The 21,495-nt window shown below is 58.1% G+C and overlaps 1 protein-coding gene across 4 annotated transcripts in view; it reads left to right on the forward strand.

Annotated features, from left to right (window-relative positions):
* The first annotated feature begins 8,820 nt into the window (after positions 1-8,820).
* Positions 8,821-21,495, forward strand: part of SLCO4A1 (solute carrier organic anion transporter family member 4A1) — a 38,831-nt gene continuing 26,156 nt past the window's right edge. For 3 of the 4 annotated variants that reach the window (XM_054541951.2, XM_054541952.2, XM_054541953.2), the window contains exon 1: positions 8,844-8,946. In XM_054541951.2, the coding sequence (XP_054397926.1) occupies positions 8,866-8,946 (81 nt within the window). In that variant the 5' untranslated portion in view covers positions 8,844-8,865. Of the gene's footprint in view, positions 8,947-21,495 lie in introns of all 4 variants that reach the window. The other variant, XM_024239096.3, reaches the window with a different exon arrangement.

Here is a 21,495-nt window from a genome sequence, read left to right on the forward strand (position 1 = left end):
GTGGACGCTAAAATTCAAGTTGAACTCATGAGACACAGAGCAGTAGGGTGTTTACCAGGGGCTGGAGGGCGCAGCAGAGACGCCGGCCAGAGAGCACAGAGTTTCAGCTCTAAGATGAGTAAGTTCTGGAGCTCTGATGTACAACATGGTGATTACAGCTATTAATGCATACTTAAAAACTGGAAAGAGTGGACTTTAAATGTTCTCACCACAAAAAAAATGTAAGTATGTGAGGGATGATTGTGCTAATCGCTTCATCGAGCCATTTCACAGAGCATACGCTCACCGAAAACCATGTTGAACATTTTGTGGAGCATTTTTACTTGTGGATTTTTAAAAAATGAATTAATTAAAATTTGAAACCTGAAGTTCCCAGAAGGCAAGGAGTCGGGGGCTGTGCGGCGGGGGGTGGGGGCGGCCCTGTTGGCTGCCCTTACTGGCCGCAGTCTTCCCAAATTCGGGCTTGAGAGAGGCTGACAGGGGGCCCTGGAACGTGCATTCTTCCCAGCACTGAGCCTCCCCTGCAGCTCTGGCGCACGCAGCAGCCACTCAGGCGTCATTTGCTAAGATCAAGAGGATGTGCCGTCAGTACAGGAGGCAAGAATAAACCAAGACCCTTGCAGCTCCTCAGACGCAGGAGGGGCTTCCAGGCTCGGGGAGTGGGGTCCTCAAGGGAGAGGGGGCAGAGGCAAGGCTGGGGTACCACCAAATGCCAAGTGCCCCAGTCTGACACTTGCAACCGGCCCAGGAGAAAGGGAAGTTGGCTGAGAACAACCAGGCCCAGCCAACGCCCCCAGCCCCCGGCCCCAGGACGGTCTCCCTGAAGCTCCTAGCATACCCCCTTATTCTCTCCTGGAAATTGTCCCGTGTCGCCTGGCCTAGCCTGCCCTGCCTGCCGGGAGCCTCCCTCTCCTGGGACCCCACCCCCATCCAGAGGCCACGGGGTTGGGAGAGGTGGGTCAGCTTCTCTGGGGTTCAGCAGCGTCCTCCTGCTGGTGGTAGGAGGGGTGCTGGGGGTATGAGCCTCCTGGACTGACGGGGGAACCCAGGGGCATGCCAGCCAAGGGCAGTCCTGGACGGGGGTCAGCGGTGTTTGGGGGGTGGCAGAGAGGGAGGGCCTGAGCTGTGTGTTGGATGGTGACACCTCTGGTCAGGTGGAGGAGGGGTGGGAGACAGAGACAGAGACGGACAGCGAGGGTGGGAGGCACCAGCGCGTTGGAGGCGCCGTCTTCGTCTTCCCAGCCCCTGACGGACCATCCTGGGAGATACCTGGTGTGGTGGGGCCTGGCTCAGGACAGATGTGCCCTGGGCTGTGATTGTGGTGATTCCTGCTGGGTGTAAGGGGCCACCCAGGGAGCCGGCACCCACTCGGGAGGAATGAACCCTGCCTTAGGATAGGCCCATCCAAAGAAACAGCGCTTCTCTCTCGGTGGACTTTTTAAGACAAAGAAATAGGTGCTCAGTGGACCAAGTGAGGAGCGTTTAGAAGGTGGCACCTTGTCCCGCTGCCCTGTGTCCCGCTCTCCCCACTGGGCTGTCTGCTGGTGCCCCCTCCCTGAAAGAGCACCGCGGTTTCAGGGCCCCAGGCTGCGGTGCAGCCTGCTCTCTGGGATGGCAGCAAGGCTGAGTGCTTCTCCCTCAGTCATGTCCACCACTCCCAACCTGTCACTCACTCGACGGCGCCCCACAGGCAGACTCCAGGCTGTTTGCCGTTTGCTGAGCCAGGGTTGCGTGCATTCATCTGATGACAGGCAATGTCAGGTTATTCTCCCAAAAGGCCCTGGCAGGTTACCCCACACCCAATCCTTGCCGATGTCACCTTTGCCAGCTCCCTCCGGGGACCTCTGAGACATTTCTCCAGGACAAGGAACAGCACGAACACGTCAGCCTGTGTGGATGAAACCGGGAAGATGGCCGTAAGCTGTGTGCCCACACAGGGGTGTGGCCGTGGCTCTCAGTGTGAGGCTGGTGGCGACGCTGTAGCACTGGAAAACGCAGACCACAGAGCGCAGAGGCGAGTCCGTCTCCGGAGCTGGCATCATCAATGTGGCTATCACTGGGCAAGGCCAGAAAAAATATGGAATATAGGAAAATCGCTGCTGGGCTCATGTCCTTGGGCCTTCAGCAAATTTTCTCCTTTAAAAATTTCCTTTAATACTGTTGTAATGTTGCTTTTGCGAAATAAAATTCCTGGGACAAAAAGAGGAGGCAGAGAGAAAGATAGAGGGAGAGAGAGAGAGAGGGAGAGAGAGAGCCCACAGTCCACCCGCAGCCCGCAGCCCGCAGCCCGCAGCCCGTAGGGGAAGAGGAGGGCGCCTACAGGCAGCAGGGGGAAGGCTGCAGATGGGGCTGGACCTGAGGAGGGGCTGGGGCATGGGATTCTCTGAGCCCAGAACTTGGAGAATGCCTCACTGCAGACATGGCCTGGGGCTGTGCAGGACACAGATGGCCACAGAAGCCAGGGTGTGGCCAGGGCTGGGCCTGCCCTGAAGGCTGCCGAGGCGGAGCAGGTGACGGTGGGGTGAGGACTTGAGGAGCAGGGGACACTTGCGTTCCCAGAGGAAGCTGCTCTCCCAGGGGTGCCTCGGTGGAGCAGAGCGAATGGAGCGAACAGACTGAATTCACGGCATTTTGGACGGGGGACCTGGGGTGGGGGCTTGGATGGAAAGGCAGGGAACAGGATTAGCCCTGGGAAGGAAAGGGGGATGTGGCTACCTCTTCAGGGGCCAGGGTGGGAGTCTGCCCAGGAGGGCAGCGGAGGAGGGGAGGGCAGTGCGGGTAGGGAGGGGAGGTGGCCCCACAGACGCTGGGAGTGCCCAGGTTTTCTGACAACCTCAGCCGCTTGGCTAGAGCGTCTGGAAGGAACTGAGGGGAGCATGTCTGGGGGAATCAAGCCTCTGTGATGGGTGACGGCACAAAGGGGCCCAGCAGGCCTGGCTCCCGCGCCAGCCAGAGGAGTGGCTGGAGGATGAGACAGCCCAGGAAGGCATCCCAGGGAGGTGCAGCACGCGCCGGCCGACTCAGCCCTGCACCCCGTAAGCAGGAGCCACCCCCTTCCTGCAGATGGAACAAACCATCTGGGGTCAGGAAATTGAGCTGGCTCTTCTAATCTCCTCTAGAGCTCCACGTTCCTGGGGTTTAAGTAGAACATTCAGGCCTCTCAGTGAGCCAGAAAATCCCATTTCTACCCTGTGATGGGGAAAATGAAAATTCTGTGAGTCTCCTACGTGGGAAAGGGTCCGGCTTGCCTGCAGGATGCTGACTGCGTGGCACCTGATCACAGAAAGTTCTGGAAGATTCCTTGCCCCTATGTAGGCTTAAATATTGTTCACTAGCTCTGACAGTTCACCCAGGCCCTGGGCAACATGTTCCAGGGCAGAGTAGGTCGGCACAAGATGGACATGGTCATGGTGACTTCCAGGGTCACGGGACCCTGGGGACAGCAGACACTGCTCAGGAAGGAATCTCAGGGACCTGTGGGCATCCCTGTTTTTGTGCCTCTGGGTTCTATCCCCTGACTTCCCCCAGTAATGAGCTCTGCACATGGCCAGGGATCTCTGCACACGTCCAGGGAGCTCTGCACGTGGTCAGCCAGCTCTGCACACGGCCAGGAACTCTGCACACTGTCAGGGAGCTCTGCACATGGCCAGGGAGCTCTGCACACCGTCAGGGAGCTCTGCACACAGTCAGGGAGCTCTGCACACGGCCAGGGAGCTCTGCACACCGTCAGGGAGCTCTGCACACAGTCAAGGAGCTCTGCACATTGTCAGGGAACTTTGAAAGGGCTGGGCAGGTCACCTTCCTTTCACCCCCAAGTGAGTGAGGCTGCAATGGGGTGTCCATGTCCTTGGACAAAGCTCCAAAGCTCCTAGCTTCTCTGAAGCTCACAGAGGTGTCAGCTTGGTGGGGAAGGTGCCAAGGCAGGGCCCAGGGTGGGGACAGGGACTGCCCACTTCCATTTGCCAAAGTCCCAGCAAATGAAACATGAGGGAATGAATGCTCAAAGAGGGCTGCAAACAATCGCCAACAATGCAAATGATTGCATTTAACGCTTTTACCGCAAACACTCTCAATGCAATGTAATCTTGCTAGTCATGCTGGGTGGGCCAGGATGAGAGTTAGCAGAAGACCTGACGGGTCTGTGCCTCGGTGGGTCCGGGGCTGCATGCACAGTTGTATTGGAAGCTAAGGTAATCACTTACCTAACATGAGGCCCTTCCAGAATGTGAGGTCCCAGCCAAGTGAACCCTGTGAACACCTCCACCCCAGACCCGCAGGCAGGCTCAGGAGCCAGGCAGACAGAGGCAGTTCCAGATGCCCTCGGGCTGGCAGACGTTTGCCTCTTTGTAAGAGTGTATGTAGAAGACCTCACAAGCAGATCACCAGAGAAATTCAGATGACGCTTCTAGAGAGGCTGTGGGCAGCCAAGGCCCCGGGTGTGGAGAGGGCTGGTGCTCTCCAGGTGCTGGGGGCCAGCACGTCTCTTCCTGCAGCTCCATGTGCCTTTGCCACGGAGCCACCCGCATTCAGTAGCCTTTTCCCCACTTGGCTGCTATGTGTCCCCTGGAACTCAGGGCACTCCAGGTGTCCTCAGATCATGTCCCAGAGCTCAGGGCCATCTCGCCAGGCAGGGAAGTCCAGATTCCAATTTTTTCTACCCCAAACCTAATCTCTAACAGCAGTCTCTGAACACACAGGAATTAGCTGGTGGCTTCTAAAGAGAACATGATACCGTAATGTAGCTGCCTGTCCAGACGCTGAAGCCTGTGCTTTCGCCGGACCCTAGTGCTTGTGAATGACGGCCTCTGTTCTCCTGGGTCAAAACTTCCTTCACCACCATCAAGAAGGCCACCCTTTGTTGGCAGGTTAAATGCAGTGTTATTTACATATGGTTTATCTGGGCATCTATAATCCCAGGGCGAGAGCCCACCATCCACCAGCATTTTGGAAGAACGCCTGAGACCTGAGACCTGGTGCAATGGAATCAGATTCCCTGGTAGCCGCTTTTAATGGTGACAGATTCTCTGAAAAAGACAAAGATTGAATTGAGTCTGTCTCCCTGGAGTCGTCCTGCTCTGGGAGATGCAGACGGAGGGCGGCAGGAGGGAGGACAGTGGGAGGCCTCTGTTGGTCAACTGCTAGGCTGCCGTCACCAGATGGTGGATGGCGTTTGTACAGCACTGGCCAAGGGCCCAGCTCAGCAGGGCCAGTGCCTCAGGTCACGTCGCAGGCGAGCAAAGCAGCGTGGATGGAAGATGAAGATCTTCGTCCCACGGAGGACTTGCTGTGTGCCCCACAGGACGCAGATCACCGGGAAAAGCAGGAAGCAGAAGCGCAGGAGAGCCAACGCCGTGCCCAAGGCATGGCCAGCAAGCTGGGCCCTCCAGCCACACCCTGCTCTGAAGGGGCTCCCGACAGGATGGACTGATGATTTCCAAGAGAGAACATGCTTTTTATCATCTATGGAATTTTGCTTCCAAAGAGCCTCCCAGCCACCTGTGCCCTTCCCTAACCTGGCAATCTTAATTCCCCCATGAAACTCCTCCATCGCGGACATTTGGACAACTCTGGGCTGAATTTTTCCTAAGGCCACTTTGGCCTTGTGCGTCTCTTCTTTGCTAAGCTGTGTGCCAGCCGCCAGCCCACATCTGGGTTGCACCATGATCCTAACTCCTCACCTGAACATAGCATTTAACAGACTGAAACGTGCCACTCGGTAGCTGGGGACTTCAAGTCACATTTCGCCTGCAGCCCGATCGCCTTCAGGCTTCAGCAAAATCCTCTTTCTCATGCAAAACAGTGCAGTCATAACTTTATAAATATTTTTTAGAAACTTTCTCTAGAGCCTCCACCGCATGGCCACAGCCTGAGACTTTGAAATAATGAAACAATTAAATGGTGTTTTCATCATCTCTGAGACTTGTCCATTATCACGAAGCTGAAATGGCCATTTTTTTGTAAGTCAAGGAAGGACAGGCAGCTTCAAATGAGTCGGCTAAGACGTATGCCAAATTCATAGAAAACAGAAATGAGCTATGACTGCAGGATGGAAGCAACCACAGAAATATCAGCAGGATTTTAAGTATCCTCCTAATCAAGTACTAATAGCTAAGTGAGGTCATTTTTTGGATACCATTCCTGGTCAAAGCAGGGAATGATGTGTGTTCCAGGCTGGACCCTCCAGGCAGAGGCACCGGGATCCCACGCTGTTTCTGGGTTGGCCGTTAACCTGCCCCTTGACCTGACAATGTTTCTCTCTCTTCTCTCTCTACACTTCTCTTCTGATCTTTAGATCGATTTTCCTCCAAGTGACAATGTCCATAAAGAGAAAGGGAGGCGGAAATATAGGCTGTCACATTTCAGCTCTTTGGGGTGCCTCTAAAGATGATGTCAGAGAACAGTAAGTGGCCCACAAATGTGCAGCATCTATTCCGAGCCTCCTGAAGCCGCCCGGGCAGGCAGCAGTACGGCCCTGCAAGGCCACAGGGGAGCCAGGGGGTTCTTGCTTTCTTTTTCTTTTAATTATTTCCTCTCAAAAAAGAAAAAAAAAGAAAAGAAAGAAAAAAAGCCCTGCTGGGATAGAACTTATTGAGTTCAGAATGTTCCAGGGCACATAATCAGGCTGCCCTTGTTCCAAGACACTGCTGTGCTCTGTAGCTGACCCCCCGAGTCCTCTAGGGCAAGAGTAAGGACACAGTTGGCTCCCGAAAGCTGGTGCAGATGGACCCCACCATGCAGGGCCTGGAGTTGGGCCAGACCTGCAGACCCACTTGATGGCCTGGGGCAGGACCCTTCGCCTGGGTCAAGGCCTCCTGGCACTCCTAGGGGCCTCTTGAGGAGCCTGGGCACCAGCATTTGCCTTTGAGGACAGGATTGAGGGCCTGCATTTTGCATGAATGTACCTGAAATGTTTGCTCTGGATTTACCTTTCCAATGGTGCCTATGCAGGAATCCCGAAGAATGCCTGGTGGGGTCTGAGGCAGGTCTGAGGCAGGTCTGAGGCCGGGAGCCCTCCATAGGCAGCAATATTGGGCTAGAATTTAATACCATTTTGTTTCTTTTTATCTATTTTTATGGTGACCTCTTTGTGGTAATTGACACTGACTTTTTAAAAAATAAACTTACCCTTTTAATCAAATATGTGAATTGTTTAAAGGAAAAACATTGTGTAAATAATGTTTCCAGGGGATAGAATCCAGAAGTGAGTTTTGGAAACAGAGTCCAATCCTGCTTCTGACATTTGAATTGCTCCTCCAGCATCATCACCTGAAGATGGGCTACCTCTGCTCACACACCTCCTGTAACAGGGAGCTCACTACCTCTCAAAGGCATCTTCTGTCAGGTCTGCCTGGAAATGCTGCTCCCGCAGACTCCGCACCTGAGGCCAGGTCTGCAGCGAAGCTCATCCACACCGAGGCCAGGTCTGCAGCGAAGCTCAGCCCCCTTCCTTCACAGGGGAAATACTTCTGGGTGTGCACCTTCCACTCCTGGCAGGGCCGTGAGCCCCTGTGGCAGTGCCTCACCCTCTGAGAGGGACCCTCTCCATCTGGGAACAATGCGGGTACCTTTTTCTCTTAAAGGGCAGTGTCGGGAATGGAAGCAGATACCCAAAAGCAGTGGGCCTCGCGGCCTCGTGTCTGCTTCCAGAAGTGGAGGGCGGCCTGGGACGGCGGGAGCCCTGAGGACACCACCAGAGGGGTCCCAGGACCAGATACGAGTGGGCACGAGCCCCAAGCCCTGAAGGAAGGAAATCCATTTCATAAATAACCGCATGGGGTTGTGGGGCTTTTCTCACAAGCCGCAGCACCTCCTTCGTCTCTCCACGGTGAACCCACCCACCACGCTATGCCACCCGGCCAGGTCCTGCAGCACCGCCTCCGTGGCTAGGACTTCCTCACCAGCCTGGGGCCGTGGGGTGGTCATTTCCCCCTTACCTGACTTATCTCAGGATTCACACACACACACTTGACTTTCGGAAACTTCTTTTAAATTAATGTCACTGACACTAAAAGGGAAGCTTTGTGGAGTGTGATTGTGGTTACCTGTTAATACTTAGCAACAATTATGAGCCCTGATATGAGCCAACTTCTTCCGTCTTATCCCCTTTGAGGACGCTCTGTCATCGCCCCCATTTTACAAACGAGGAAACTGAGGCTCGGAGGCCTGGAGCAATGTGTTCCACGACAGACGGCAGGGAGCCGGGGTAGGAATTCCACAAGGGAATTCCCTCCGTGGAAGGGAACGTGGCTGGCACCTCCCTGCCTTCCACCCTCAGAGCTAATGTGAAAAAGAAGATGGTGTTATGGAAAAGGCAACAGGCTGGAGATTCCCAGGATTCCCAGGCTAGGGCGCCGGTCTCACCGTGCGCGCAGGTGGGGCGCGTGCCAGAACAGGGCCTGGGGGTCAGGCCGAGGCCGGCGGGCACCTTCACCACGGCCGCCCGTGGCGTCCCCCCAGCCCCTCTGCCGCGGGCCCCACGTGGCCCCGACCCTGCGGCGGCATTTCGGAAGGGCGGAGCTGAAAAACGGTCGCTTGGCTCCACTCGGCCCCACAGCGCCCAGGAGCGAATCCCGAGTCCGCTCGGAACCGACTCGCCGCGTGGCCTGGGGCGGTGTCGCCACCGCGCGTTCTCGGCTTCCCGGCTGCGGCAGCGATGCCGGTCCTTGGAGCTGGAGCGAGGAGTCCGGGAAGCGGCAGCGCTCCGGAGAGAGACGCCCTGGTCCCCCACCGCGCGTTCCCGCCTCTGTGCCCTCGGGGCGGGGGTGGGGGGCCGGTCGCAGCTGCCATTGGCCGTGGGGGGTGAGGCGGGCCCCGCGCAGGAAACCCCGCCCCTCCCTCGGCGGAGGGGGCGGCCCCAGCGGATGAATGAAGCGGCGCGTGGCTGCCCGGGAGGCCAGAGCGTGGAGCGCAGCGCTGCGCGGCGGCCGGGCCCTCGAGACGGGGACGGTGAGTGCGCGGGGAGCGGGGAGCGGGGAGCGGGGAGCTGGCGCGGGTGCACAGGGCCCGACCTGCTGGCGTAGGAGCGCGGCAGGTGCCGCCATCGTGTGCGGGGCTGGAGCGCCGGGGGGATGCGCGCGGGGGCGGGAGGCCTGGGCACCGGCCGAGCGCCCCGAGCCTCTCGGCGGGGGAGGGCAGGACCGAGCGGAATCGGAGGCCAAATTCGCCGCTTCCCGCCGCCGGCTGCGCAGGTAGGAGCTCCCGAGTCGCCCGCAGGAGGACAGAGGTGAAGGGGCCCCCCGCTGCAGCGGGTGCCGAGGGGAAGCGGGTGAGTAGGGGCCGCGGCCTTGGCAGGGACTGTCGGAGTGGCCGGGGCAGGTGACCTGGGCAGGTGGCCCGGAGCGCGCGCAGGCGCAGGCCCCACAGATCCAGCTGGGGACGAACGCGCCTCCGCGGAGCTCCAGAGTTGCGGAGTCACCCACCTGCGGCGGCCGCTGCTGCCGAGTCAAGGAGGAAACCTTCGTGCACGGAAGTTTCTCGGGGGCGGCCGGGCTTTGTTCGCGCCAGAGGCGCTCGAGACACCACCGGGAGGGGAGCGCGGGCGGAGCGCACAGGGCTGGTTTCCAGCAGCGGCGGCGCCCCTTTCCCTGCCCCACCACGCGACGTCCTGGCCGTGGCTTGGGGGGACTCGGGCACCCTCCAGGTGCAGGCAGAGGGTCGGGTGCCCTCGCGTTGCTGATGGGCGCCCCTGACCAGGGAGGATGGAAAGGAAGGAGCAGGCAGGCTTAGCTGCCCTAGACCGGCCCTAGACCGGCCCTAGACCGGGAACCTGGAAGCAGATCTGACTTCCACTTCCAAGGGAGAAACCGCCTCCCGCATTGGCGCCCCGAGGGGAGAGAGAAGCCCAGCTAGGTTTCCGCGTGGTCCGCGTAGTTGGTGAACCCTCAGGCTGGGGGATGCCCCGCTTGGCGTGCAAGGCCCTCTTTGGAGCTGCCGTGGGACCTGGCTATGCGTCCTGTTTCTGTCTGGAGGCGGCTGGAACGCGGTAGTTTTCCACATCGATGCAACCAGCTTGTCAGCTGCTGCTTCTCAGCTGTGGTTTTTGGAACTTGGGTTACCTCCATCTAATCAGAAACTGGCTCTGCGGAGCCCGGTGTCAGCGACGTTTTCATTCCCAGCAGCGCGGAGCAAATGGATCTCAGAGGACAGCTCCTTGGTTTTAGCCGGCTCCGCTTGTGAATCTGGTGATAATGACAAGGACAGTGACAGCAGGGGCTAGGTGTTGAGTGCTGGAATGTGCCGGGCATGGTACCCCTGCTTTGAGCGTCGTCTCATTCAGTCCCTAGCAACCCCACGAGGTGGCCATTATCACTCTCACTTTATAGATGAGTAAACTGAGGCACCAAGAGGTTAAGTGATTGACTCCAGGCCACACAGCTCGTAAGTGCTGAAGAGGTCTGACTCCAGGTTTGTCTGATCCAGGCTTGGGCTCCTGTTTTAGGACTCTGTTCTTAAAGAGGCAAAAGGTGACTACGGGGTCAGGCCGGAGACCCAAAGCAGCATCCCAAGAGGTGGGCCTGCGGTTACTGGGCCAGAGTGTCTGTTCTGGGTTGTCAGTGATCGCAGGACACCAGTAGGATGTCGCTCGGGCAGAGACCACACAGCCCGACTTTCCTCTGTGCTGCTGGAGGGAGCGAGGGCAGAGGCCGGCCACTTGGTGAGACCTGGACGCTGACCACAGCCAGGCTGCCCTGACCGCCCTCGGCAGGCTGTGTCCTGCCTTCCTGCTGGGCAAGGTCAGCAGGTGGTGCCTGGAAAATTCTTCATGAGGGAGCTTCCCTCCCGAGTGGCCGTGACCTAATCTGTAGCTCACTGGGTGTGGCCCCTAAAGCAGGTGCTGGGCAAGTCCCTACCATGGTGGAGAGCTGGCTGGGCACGTGGCAGGCAGAGCAGGCTGGGCCAGGTGAAGGGTGGCCGGGTGGATGGATGTGCTCTCCTTGCTAGACTAAGCCCAGAGAGGCTGGCTCTCCTCGGGGCTCTGAAGGGCCCCTTGGCTTGACCAAGCCCCATTGCAGTTTTGGTTCCAGATCAGTCTGACTTCCAAATGGCAAAGTTTTTCTCAGCCCATTGTATAATGAAAAGTTAACTCATCGAGCTTAATATTGTGCCTACAAGGTCTTTGATCTGGATGTCTCCATGAGTGTTAATCTATTTCTGGGGCGGGTACTGCTGAGCCAATATACATTCCTGGCTTCCTGGACTCGTCCACTGGAATGTGTTGGGTCCTGGTGCTCTCCCCAGTGGTTGGTTGTAGGTGGTCAGAGATGAGCCACAGAAAAGCCAACGTGCAGCCTGGTGCTGGGGGCAGGAGGGAGCAGGGCCCTTGGAGCGCCGGGAGAGAGCCACGCCAGGCCAGCCCTCCTGCTTCCTCAAGCGGGCTGTGGACAGAGGCCACAAAACGCTCCCTCACAAGCCACGTGACTGCCTCATTCGCAAGTGGCAAGGTGCACCCTGTTGGCTTTTGGACAAGGACATGGGACAGTCCTCAGACCTTGCCATTGCCTTCGTTCTGGGACACGGACCACTGTCTGGCCCCCCAGCGAGCTTGCTGAGTGTCAGCTGACTTCAGGCAGGATCTGGGTCTTGCCCACTTGTTGGAATGGGCACGTGGGGATTGCACCCCTTGAACAGGGAGGGAGGTGCCAGCAACTCACATGCTAGGTTAACAGGTTCTGGGTGACTCGGAGCCTTGGCCCTGCCAGGGGTGTGGGAAGGAAACTGGTCCTGCTGCTGGGACAACAGACTCTGGGCGTGTCCTCCTGTGGGTCTCTGCAGAGGAAGCAGACTGGGGCTACAAAGAACAATCTGGTCCTGGGGACCCTGCTTCCTTCTCTGGCCTCTGCCGGCCCTTCGGGCTACGGTGAGGGTGAGGGTGCGGGTGCGGGTGAGGGCGCACCCGCACCCTCACCCTCACCCGCACCCTCACCCTCACCCTCAGTCCTCAGACACTGGGGTCTCCGGCTGTCTCTGACCCTTCAGTTCTTTTCGGTAGCCTCCTTCCCACCAGCATCACACAGAATTAGACCCTGGGACATTTCTGGCGGAAGGTGACTGCTTTTTCAAACCACCTGCCTTCTGCAGAAGCCGCTCCCCATGTAGCCCAAGCATAGGGTGAGACTTGGCACCACTGGCTGGGGTCGCTTATGGGTGCCAGAGAGCCCAGATTCCTCTCCCTCCCGCGCACAGCCAGGCCCTTCCTGCCCATGGACCTTGCCTTTTCTTGGTGGTTTTTCTAATCTGGCAAGCCTTGGGGGGCACCTGACGCATCGCCCCTCTGGCCCAAGCCGCAGGGAGAGCTTGGGATGCTTTGGGTGGTGTGTGTCGTTCAGTCTGCCCCAGGCTTACTTGGAGCCCTTGCATTTGCCGCTGGGCTCTGCCCTTCGGGAGATGCTGTGGACCTGACATTTGGACCCATGGGCCTAGGAGGCCACCTGGAAGGAGAGTGGCCCAGCTGTGCCAGGCAGTTTCCTCGTCTGGACAGAACCTGCCCCCCGCAGCCTCTCAAGCCCCCCGAGGGCCCTTCTGGGTCTTGTCTCTCCCACACGTTGGGGGTCACGTTTGAGCTCCTTTGCTGGTGGGCCCTCTGAGCTGCCCGCTCTTCCCTCCCACCACCCGCCCTGCCTCCTGTGGTGTACAGGGCTCTCCTGGAGGAGGGAGGTCATAGGCATCCCCCGCCTCCTCACCTTCACCCTCAGGAGTCCCAGAGCCCTGGCTGCTCTGCACAGCAGGCTGGGAAGCAGGCCCTGTGTGCCCAAGGACTAGCCTGAGAACTGGGGAGGTCCTTTCCCCTTCCCCAGAGGACAAGGAGAGCTGTGAACACCACGGGTCTGTAAAGGCCCCCCCTCCGCCACATGCAGGAAAACATGAGTTGTGGCATCACTTACGCCTTCACTCACCAGTAGCTGAGGCACGGCAGGGGTCCTGAGCATGGGCAGGGCAAGCCACTTCCACCCCAGCCATGAAAGGAGGCTGAGGAGGCCGGGGCAGCCGTGGGGACCGGCGGCAGGCAGGGCCTGCAGGGCTCCGGGGCTGGACAGGGTGGATTTCCATTCTGAGTCTGTTTCCCGTGAACTCCAGTGCTGACTGGGCCCACTTTGAATAGGATGCTCAGTGGCTCATTCTCATTCTCATGATGTCTCTGTTATGGGGGGAAACTGAGGCAGAGAGAGGCCCGTGACCTGCATGGCTTGGAGCCAGCCTCTCTCTTCTCAAACATGCCCTTGAATGGCAGGAGAGTTTTCAGTTCCGTGGATGGGATGATGAGTCGGAAGGAAGAGTAAACCTGCACACACCCGCGGCTTCACCTGTCCTCCCCACGTTCCCAGCTTCAGTGGGTGGAGACTGGGTGCAAGCAGGGACGTCCAGGTTGAGGGACAGGTCCTTCTGGGCTAGCCCTGCTGCCGCACCCCGGCTCCCTCTTGCTCAGACAATCCTTCATTGTCGGCCCTGTGCAAAGCAATGGCTTCCTGCCTGCTCGCCTGTGTGAGGTCACCAGGTATGCAAATTGGGGTGTACCAGGCACAGCTGAGGCCCCCATATGCTGCTCCCAGAGTCTGTGCCTCAAACTAAAGAAGTGAAAGCTCCTTTCATTCATTCACCCAGCTTGAGGAAGAGACCCCAGGGTGAATTTGGAGATAGAGGAGAGAGTCCCAGGTGTCTTGGGGGGCTGGTGTGGCCGGGGAGGCAGCCGAGGATGGTGTGGGGAGCAGGCAGGTGCTCAGGGCGGGGCTGGGTGCAGGGCAGGCATGTGGCTGTGGCTGGCAGCCTCAGAGTCGTCAGGTGCCAGGAGGAGGGACTCGGCTTTGCCAGGCAGTGCCTGGGCTGGAATCTGAAGAGAAAGGAGAACTGAGACCCTATGGTCCTGCCTGGCCTCCAAATTCTGAGTGGGGCCTGGAAGCCGGGACTGGGGCATCCCCTAATGTGAAGGGGTGCTACCCACCCAGCCCAGCTCCAGGCCTCCCTGGGGACATTTGCTGGGCCACAGTAGGTCAGGCAGGCCAGGCCCAGGGGCTGGCAAGCTTAAGATAGGTCTCTCAGAGATCCTGCGTCCTTTCCACGCATTGTGCTGAGAGCGCTTTGCAGGGAGCCAGACTGGGAAGTAAGTGCATGGGGCCTAGGGAAGTAGGTAGGCTTCTAGAAGTGGCACAGGCCGGGCTGTGTCAGCTGCCCACACACGGGGATACAGGCTAGCACCCCAGTTCCCACAGGCCGGGCAGTGTCAGCCACCCGCACGTGGCCACTGGCTCCTCCCAGGCCACTGTCCTGGCTTGAGAGGAGGGGGAGAAAGAGGTCAGCTGGATTCGCCTCTAAAAGACCCTAGCAGAGGAGTCAGGGCCTCCTATCCCGGAGATGCAGCTGACTGACCAGGCCAGCATGAGGAAATCGGAAGAGACCTCTGGCCCCCATGCCCTCCTCCTAAAATAGCGGGCACTGACCTATACACAGGTGCACACGCGTGCGTACACCCTCCCTAGGCCTGCCCTCAGCCGGAGACTCCAGGGACACATTATCCCCCGGCTGATCGCCTTGGCCTAATTCATGCCCTGGCTGCCACGGCCTCCGGCGGCAACTTCTCCCCTTCCTCCCCTGCGGGGTTGTTGTGGGTTAGAGCAGGGACAGGGCCCGAGGGGGCTAAGCTCCCAGGGAAAGGGCAGCTGGCTCTCTCCATGCACAGGAGGGGCGGGGTGGTTTGTGTTTCTCTCGGGCTGAGAGCCACCTAAGGCTCTGCTCAGCTTTTTCTGGCCTCAGCTGTTCTCCCACAGACAGAGGCATCAGAGCAGCAGGGAAAGGATGGGCCAAGAGGTAAGTGGGTGCCCTGGGGCGGGGCAGCCACAGGGGGCCTGAAGTGGCTCACAGGCGGGGCTCCGGGCCTGGGCACATGGGCAAGCTCTGCTTCCAGGGGCTCCTTCCCACCTGCCGGCTGCATGGGAGCCGTGTGGCCGGAGCCCCAGGGGAGACCTTGTCCCTCATTCTGGAGCAGCCGTCGGGAGTACAAGGCCATGGAGAGGGCCCTACTCCATGGAGGTGATGGACCCTCCTCCCGTGATGGGGCGGATTTCAGTGACTGTGTGTGCACAGGAGAGCTCAGCTGGTTCAGGCCTCCAGAAGGTTCCCGGGCGGCGATGGTGGTGGTGTGCTGTCAGAGCCTCCTCCCGAAGCCTGGCTCCCAGGGCCTCGGATGATGACTGGAATTGACTCCAGGCTCTGTGCCTCTTGTCCCCACTGGCTCTCTGCAGCCCAGGTGGTTCTGATTCGCAGCCATGGGCAGCTTTTGCACCCAGCTCTCGAGTGACAGCCCCTGGGCTCCTCATGGGTGCGACGGTGTCCTGGGAGTCCCTGAAGCCCAGGTTTCCCACATAGCAGGCGTTAGGAAGTGGGTACCAAAGCATGGAAGGACTGGCTTGTATTAGTCTGAGTTATCCAGAGAAACACAACCAATAGGATAGGTGGAAAGAGATTTATCCTGAAGACCTGGCTCAAGCACTTATGGAAGGGGCAAGTCCCGAGACCTGTCGTTGGCAAGCTGGAGGCCCAGGAGAGCTGATGGTTTCGGTCCAGTCTGAGTCTGAAGGCCCAAGAACCGGAGAAATGCTGCTACAGGTTCCAGCCTGAGGGCTGAAGACCCAAGAAGAGCTGGCATTTCAGTCCAAGCCCAAAGGCAGGAAAAGACCAAAGTCCCAGCTGCAGCAGTCACAGGAGGAGGCCCTCTCACTCAGCCTTTGGCTCTATGTAGGCCCCCAACTGATTGGACGAGGCCCACCACCCTGGGGAGGGCCACCCCTTCACATGCTAATCTCACCGGGAAACACCCACAGCACACCCAGAACGATGCCTGGCCAAATGTCTAGGCACCCAGGGCCCACTCAAGTTGACACACGAAATTCGCTATCACAGTGCTCTTGGCCCTGACCCTGAGACCATGGCACATAGCGTCAGAGGCTGTAGAGTGGCCCTGCAAAGGCCAGGAAGCAGATGCCCTGGTGTTACATGCAGTCAGGGTGTTCAGATGAGGATGACAGTGGACTGGACCCGGGATGCTGACAGGAGCCAGGGCGGCCTCGGGGCTGGCCACTGGCCTGTCCTTCCCACGGGGTGCAGTCTCCTCCACCCCATGGCTGTCCCATCCCTGCCCCAGGTCTCCCACCCCCTCCTCTGCCACGTGGCTGCCACTACCCGGCCTTCCACAACTGCCTGTCAGCATCACCCCACCTGCAGACTCCTCATCTGCAGCACCGGGGTTCAACTGCATCTGACCTCATCAGCGGGTGCAGTCTTATCTGCGTATAAACCAGCCTGCCCCATGCAGCCAGCCTGGGATGAGAGGACGGTCATGGGGTCCCCGTGGCCCTTGGAGGGAGGCCTTTGGAAGAGGCAGGTCCTTTGAATTTGGTCTGGAGTCAAGGCTGCCTGCAGCTCCCTCCCCAGCTCCGTAGTGGGGGCTGTATCCATGCATCAGAAGAAGCCACTGCCTTTTCCCGGGTAAGCTGAGGGTGTGGCTCTGGGATGAGGATGAGGCTCCATCCCTCACTGTTGCAGGCACCAGCTTGGGAAGCTGACGCACCTTTTTGTCAAAACCAATTCCAAGTGGAAAGAAACTATAGGCATGTGTGCAGGTGTACACACACCTACACAGACGTGCACACACAGGGTGCCAGAAAGAAGAATCAAAAGGACAGGCCTCCCTTCTTCCCCAAGCCCAGCTGCAATGTCCTGTTCCCCTCGGTGGGGCCAGTCCAGGGGCCAGGCAGCCTCTACGTGGGGCTGCCATGAGGCCCTTCCAGCCCCTGAAACTCCCTTGCCCCACCCCACACCAGCTTACCCATAATGGGCCTGAGACCAAAAAACCAAAGGTGTGGGCTGCTGAGCTACCTGCCTTAACGCGGACCAGACGTCGTTACTCCAGTCTCCATTAGCACTGAACACAGAGGTGACGTTCACCTTCTCACTGAGCCATGAGTGCATCTGCCTTGGCCATCTCAGAAGCTAGCAGATCCCAGAAGGAAAGCCACATGTGAGTGGCATGGGTGGTCCTCATGGGCCCCAGCAGCATTTGTCACTGATGGAACTGATGACTGAGACCAGCATGGGGGCGCCGGCTGCCTCCACCAAGCATGCATCTGGCTGTCCACATCGCTGGACTCGGCTGCTGCGGCTAAGATGCTTTCATGTCCCACGTTGGGCTGGTTTTCGTGGCAAACGTTAGCCCTGATGTGTAAGTCCTGCACTGCATGTTCAGCAAGGACTCCCTCAGGTCTGGGCCAAGCATTGACATACATGCTGGGCACCCACTTCTCCAGACAGAGTTCTCATCCCTCTGGCTCACCAGCTCAGAATGGCATGCTCAGTAAATGCCAGTGCTTAGGACGTATCCATGTGAGGTCTTGGTACAATCCTGGAAACTTCCTTTGGAAAATGCATGAATGTGGGACCGTCCTCATCGCCCTCAGAGTCCAGAGTGTTGCCTGCCCAGCGTCACTCAACAACCCATCTGTCCCCTGGTGATGGCAGGAGCCAGGCCAGATGCCCCATCATAGCCAGCTTTTATATTTGCTCCTGTTGTCCTTTAGCCCCTGAGTCATGGAAGGCCCACCCTCCCCTTTCCAATCTAGACACCGCTGTTTAATGGGGAAACGGCCTCCCAGAGAAGATTTTCAGCTTCAGAAGAGAACCCAGAGCTGAAACTCTTGGGCATGATGAAGATGGAATGGGTACTGTCACACGCATGCCGCTTGTGTGAGGGCAGGTACAGATTCAGATAAGGGGAGGCTGGCCCGAAGCCAGGTCGCTGCTGGATCTCAGAAAGACGTCAGAACCAGGCCCCAACGGAAGCCCCTGGAGGTGCACAGCTGGTGAGCTGAGTGGTGCCACGTAATTCTCATCGTCTGCGGCCGTCTGATGGGCATCTGTCAGAAGCCACACGGCTAATATTTAAAATAGGATTTTAAATTTGCTGATTTAAATGTGCCTAATAGGTAACTTTCGGCTGAGCTTTACATGTTTATGTCAGAGCTTTTCATTCAGGTAAAACAGCCTTCAGCTTGGAGCTGTTTGGACACCTACAACTACCTGTTCTTTCTCAGTTGTGGCTTTCATTTTCAAGAAGGAAGTCCTTGTGTTTCTATGTGGCCATCGCTGGTCACGAAACTTAGCAATCTGGCTTCCTCTCAAAGCTGTGCAGACGGGATCCTCCCCCTTCCCCCTTACCTGCTTTGGCCCCAGCGTCTGGTCCTGAGGCCAGGACTGAACAAATTGCCTGTACGAGGCAAGCCCAGTGCCTGGGCGTTGAGTGGGTGTTTCATGGCAGCCAGCGTCTTGGTTCGCAATGGTTTACGTGGGCTTGCCCACCACAGAGCATCCCAGGGACCCCATCAGATCCTTTGCAGAAGTGCTGCTGAATCCGACCCGCTCCCCCTGTCCCCGCCTCCCCCACCCTGCCCCGGCCCCGCTCCCGCTCGGCCCCTGTCCCGGTGCCAGTATGTGCAGCTAGGCGGAACCTCTGAGCACTCTCCTGCCTGCGTCAGGCTGTTCCTTGGCCCTGTTGAGGCTCCTTCCCTTAATGTTCTGGCCCAGCCCGGAAATGAGGTCAAGTTTCTGCTATTTGTGTGTGTGCATGTGCACGTGTTTGCGTGTGTGTGGACCTTGACCTCCAGGCAGACCTCAGGGTACTTCTTGGCTCTGTGTTCCTGCGCTAAGAAAAACAATGCGAGGAAAACACACCCAAATGCTGCCTGGGGAGTCTGCGTAGCTCTGAGCCTGGCCTGTACTCCTCCAGACCTCTGAGGTTGCTTTCTGTTTCAGCAGCCGGTGGAGATCCTCCGGGCTGCCGAGCGGCAGAGCTGTTGCGCCTCCTCGCCAGTCCCGCCCCGGGGCTCTTGCTCCTCCGTCTTTTCCACTGATTCCTGGCATTCGAGTTCTTGCGTTAAACATGCTCCTGGGACGTCATCCTTGTGACAGCTGGCTTCAGTAGAAAGCCCGTGGCTTGCGGGTGGCAGTAGGTGGCTCTCTGCCCCTCCGGGAGGCGTGGAGCATTGCTCTTACAATATGAAAGTCTCTCCTTCCACGCACACTCCCTTTCTGACACAGCAGGTCCCAGACCAGCCTGGCCTGCCAGCTCGTGGATAGGTGTTGGCATTGTAAATGAAACCCCGGGTGTGGCCACGGGCACCCAGGAAGTAGGCCCCAGGCATGACTGCTGTGGAATCTCTGCTGTCCGAGGCCTCCAAATATGGCCTCAAACAGCCTCACAGCAGTGTCCAAGGTCAACAGCGGCTGCACATGAGTGCCACACGAGTGTGCACGGCTCTTTCAATAGGTGTCAGAAGGCAGCTGTGATGCAGACACTCGGCTCTGGGGCCAGACTGCGGGGGCTGCATCCTCATTGCCACCAGTGGGCTGTGTGGCCTTGAGCAAATGACTGACCCCCCTGGGCCTTCTTCCCCTGCTGTGAGGCCTGGGACGGTGCCTGGTACACAGCTGGTGCTCAGTGTGCACAGCAGGTGTTAGCACCCCGCCACCCAGCAGGATTCTTTACAGCAGCTGCCTGCATTCGTCCCAAGGAGCCTGGGGCTGGGGCATCCATTCGCTGAGAGGGCGAGACCTCCGATTCCACAGAGGAGCCCTGTGGGGACCGCGCTTCGGCAGAGGACGTGGCGGGAGGACCCAGAGCCCAGCTTTGGGGGCTCAATCCTGAGATCCGTGCGACCTTGGGGAAGGGGTGCTGGTACTGCCAGATCTCTCCAGACATAAAACAAGCCTTGCCTGGACCTGGGGGAGATCCCATGGCCTGCTCCCGGCCTGACCGTGCTGGGCCCGGTTTATCTGCCTTCACAGATGAAGTCGCCCCTTTATTAAAAAACAAAACAAAACAAAAAACAAAAAGCCAGCAATTTGTCATCCCCAAATGCTGTAGTGTCTGTCAGCATAGGCCTGTCCCAGGGCTGGTTCTCACTGAGGCCCCTGTGTCCCCTTGCAGCCCCGTGGCGGATCACCAGCTGCACCTCCGCTCCCACCCGCCACGCTCACCTTACAGTTTGTGTGTCTGTTAAGCTCTAACTCTGCCTCAACCCCAAGGTCATCTCTCTGGGCCCTCCTCAGGCCTCTGTCATCTCCCAAATTTGGGGGCACATGTGACACCTGTTCGCCTCCGTGGGGGCTGCTGTAAGAAATGACCACACACCAAAGGGCTTAAAAAATAGTTTATTCCCAACCAAACACTGCATGTTCTCACTCATAGGTGGAAATTGAACAATGACAACACTTGGACACAGGGGCAGGTAACATCACACACCGGGGCCTGTCATGGGGTGGGGGGAGAGGGGAGGGATAGCATGAGGAGATATACCTAATGTAAATGACGAGTTAATGGGTGCAGCACACCAACATGGTGCATGTATACATATGTAACAAACCTGTACGTTGTGCATATGTACCCTAGAACTTAAAGTATAATAATAATTTAAAAAATAGTTTATTCCCCCCAGCTCTGGAGGCCAGGAACCCAAAATCCACAGGGGCTGTGCTCCCCCTGGGGTTCTGAGGAGGGTCCTTCCTGCCCCAATGGCTCCTGGGGCTCCAGGTGGTCCTGGGAGCGCCACGCCCGTCTCTGTCTGCAGGTGGCCTTCTCTGTGTCATCTTCTCCTCTAAATGCACCTGTCACTGGGTTTAGGGCCCACCCTAATCCAGGATGATCTCTTCTCAGATCACTCATCACATCTGCAAAGACGCTTTTTCCAAATAAGTTCATGCGCTCAGGTTCCAGGTGAACATGACTGCCTGGGGAACATGGTGCGGCACCGGTCCACCTACCCCAGCCCCAGCACAGGCCCAGTGAGCAGACTCTGTAAGGAGCTGCCAGGAGGATCCTGGGGCATCACCCAGCCCAGGTCCCCATGGGTCTGCCTGCTGTCCCTGCGTCTCCGTGCATCTCTGCGTGTCGCCGGCTGTGGCTGGAAGGAGACCCCATGGCCGGATACTTAGGACTTCGGACTCTGCAGAGCCCTGAGCACGGCTGATGTGGCCCCGGCCTCAGCCTGATGTCAGTGGGCAGCATTTCTCACGCTTTGTGTTTTGGAGCCTCCCAGGGTATGATGTTTCATGGACTAAATAAGCTTCCAGAAGCGCCAGAGTCCCTGTTGAATGTGATACAATGTGGCCCAATATGGACACACCACCACCCACCCCACCCCACCCTAGCTCCACAGTGAAGACAAAAGACCCCAGACTGTGGACTTAGACAACAGAAACGGACCCTCTCTTACTGCTGAGGACCAGAAATCAGGGCTCATGGTGTCTACAAGGCCGGCCCCCCTCGGAGGCTGTGAGGGAAGGAGCTGCTCCCTGCCTCCCTCCCAGGCAGGGGAATGGTCCGCACATCCACATTCCCTTTTCATAATATGGACACCGGTCACATTGGATCAGGGCCCACCCAGTGTCCCTGTTTAACCTTAGTCACCTCTTTAAAGGCCTGAGTTTCAAAAACTGTCATATTCGGAGGTATTG

Source organism: Pongo abelii, chromosome 21, assembly GCF_028885655.2.
Source record: "Pongo abelii isolate AG06213 chromosome 21, NHGRI_mPonAbe1-v2.0_pri, whole genome shotgun sequence".
In the NCBI taxonomy this organism is placed as follows: Eukaryota; Metazoa; Chordata; class Mammalia; order Primates; family Hominidae; genus Pongo; species Pongo abelii.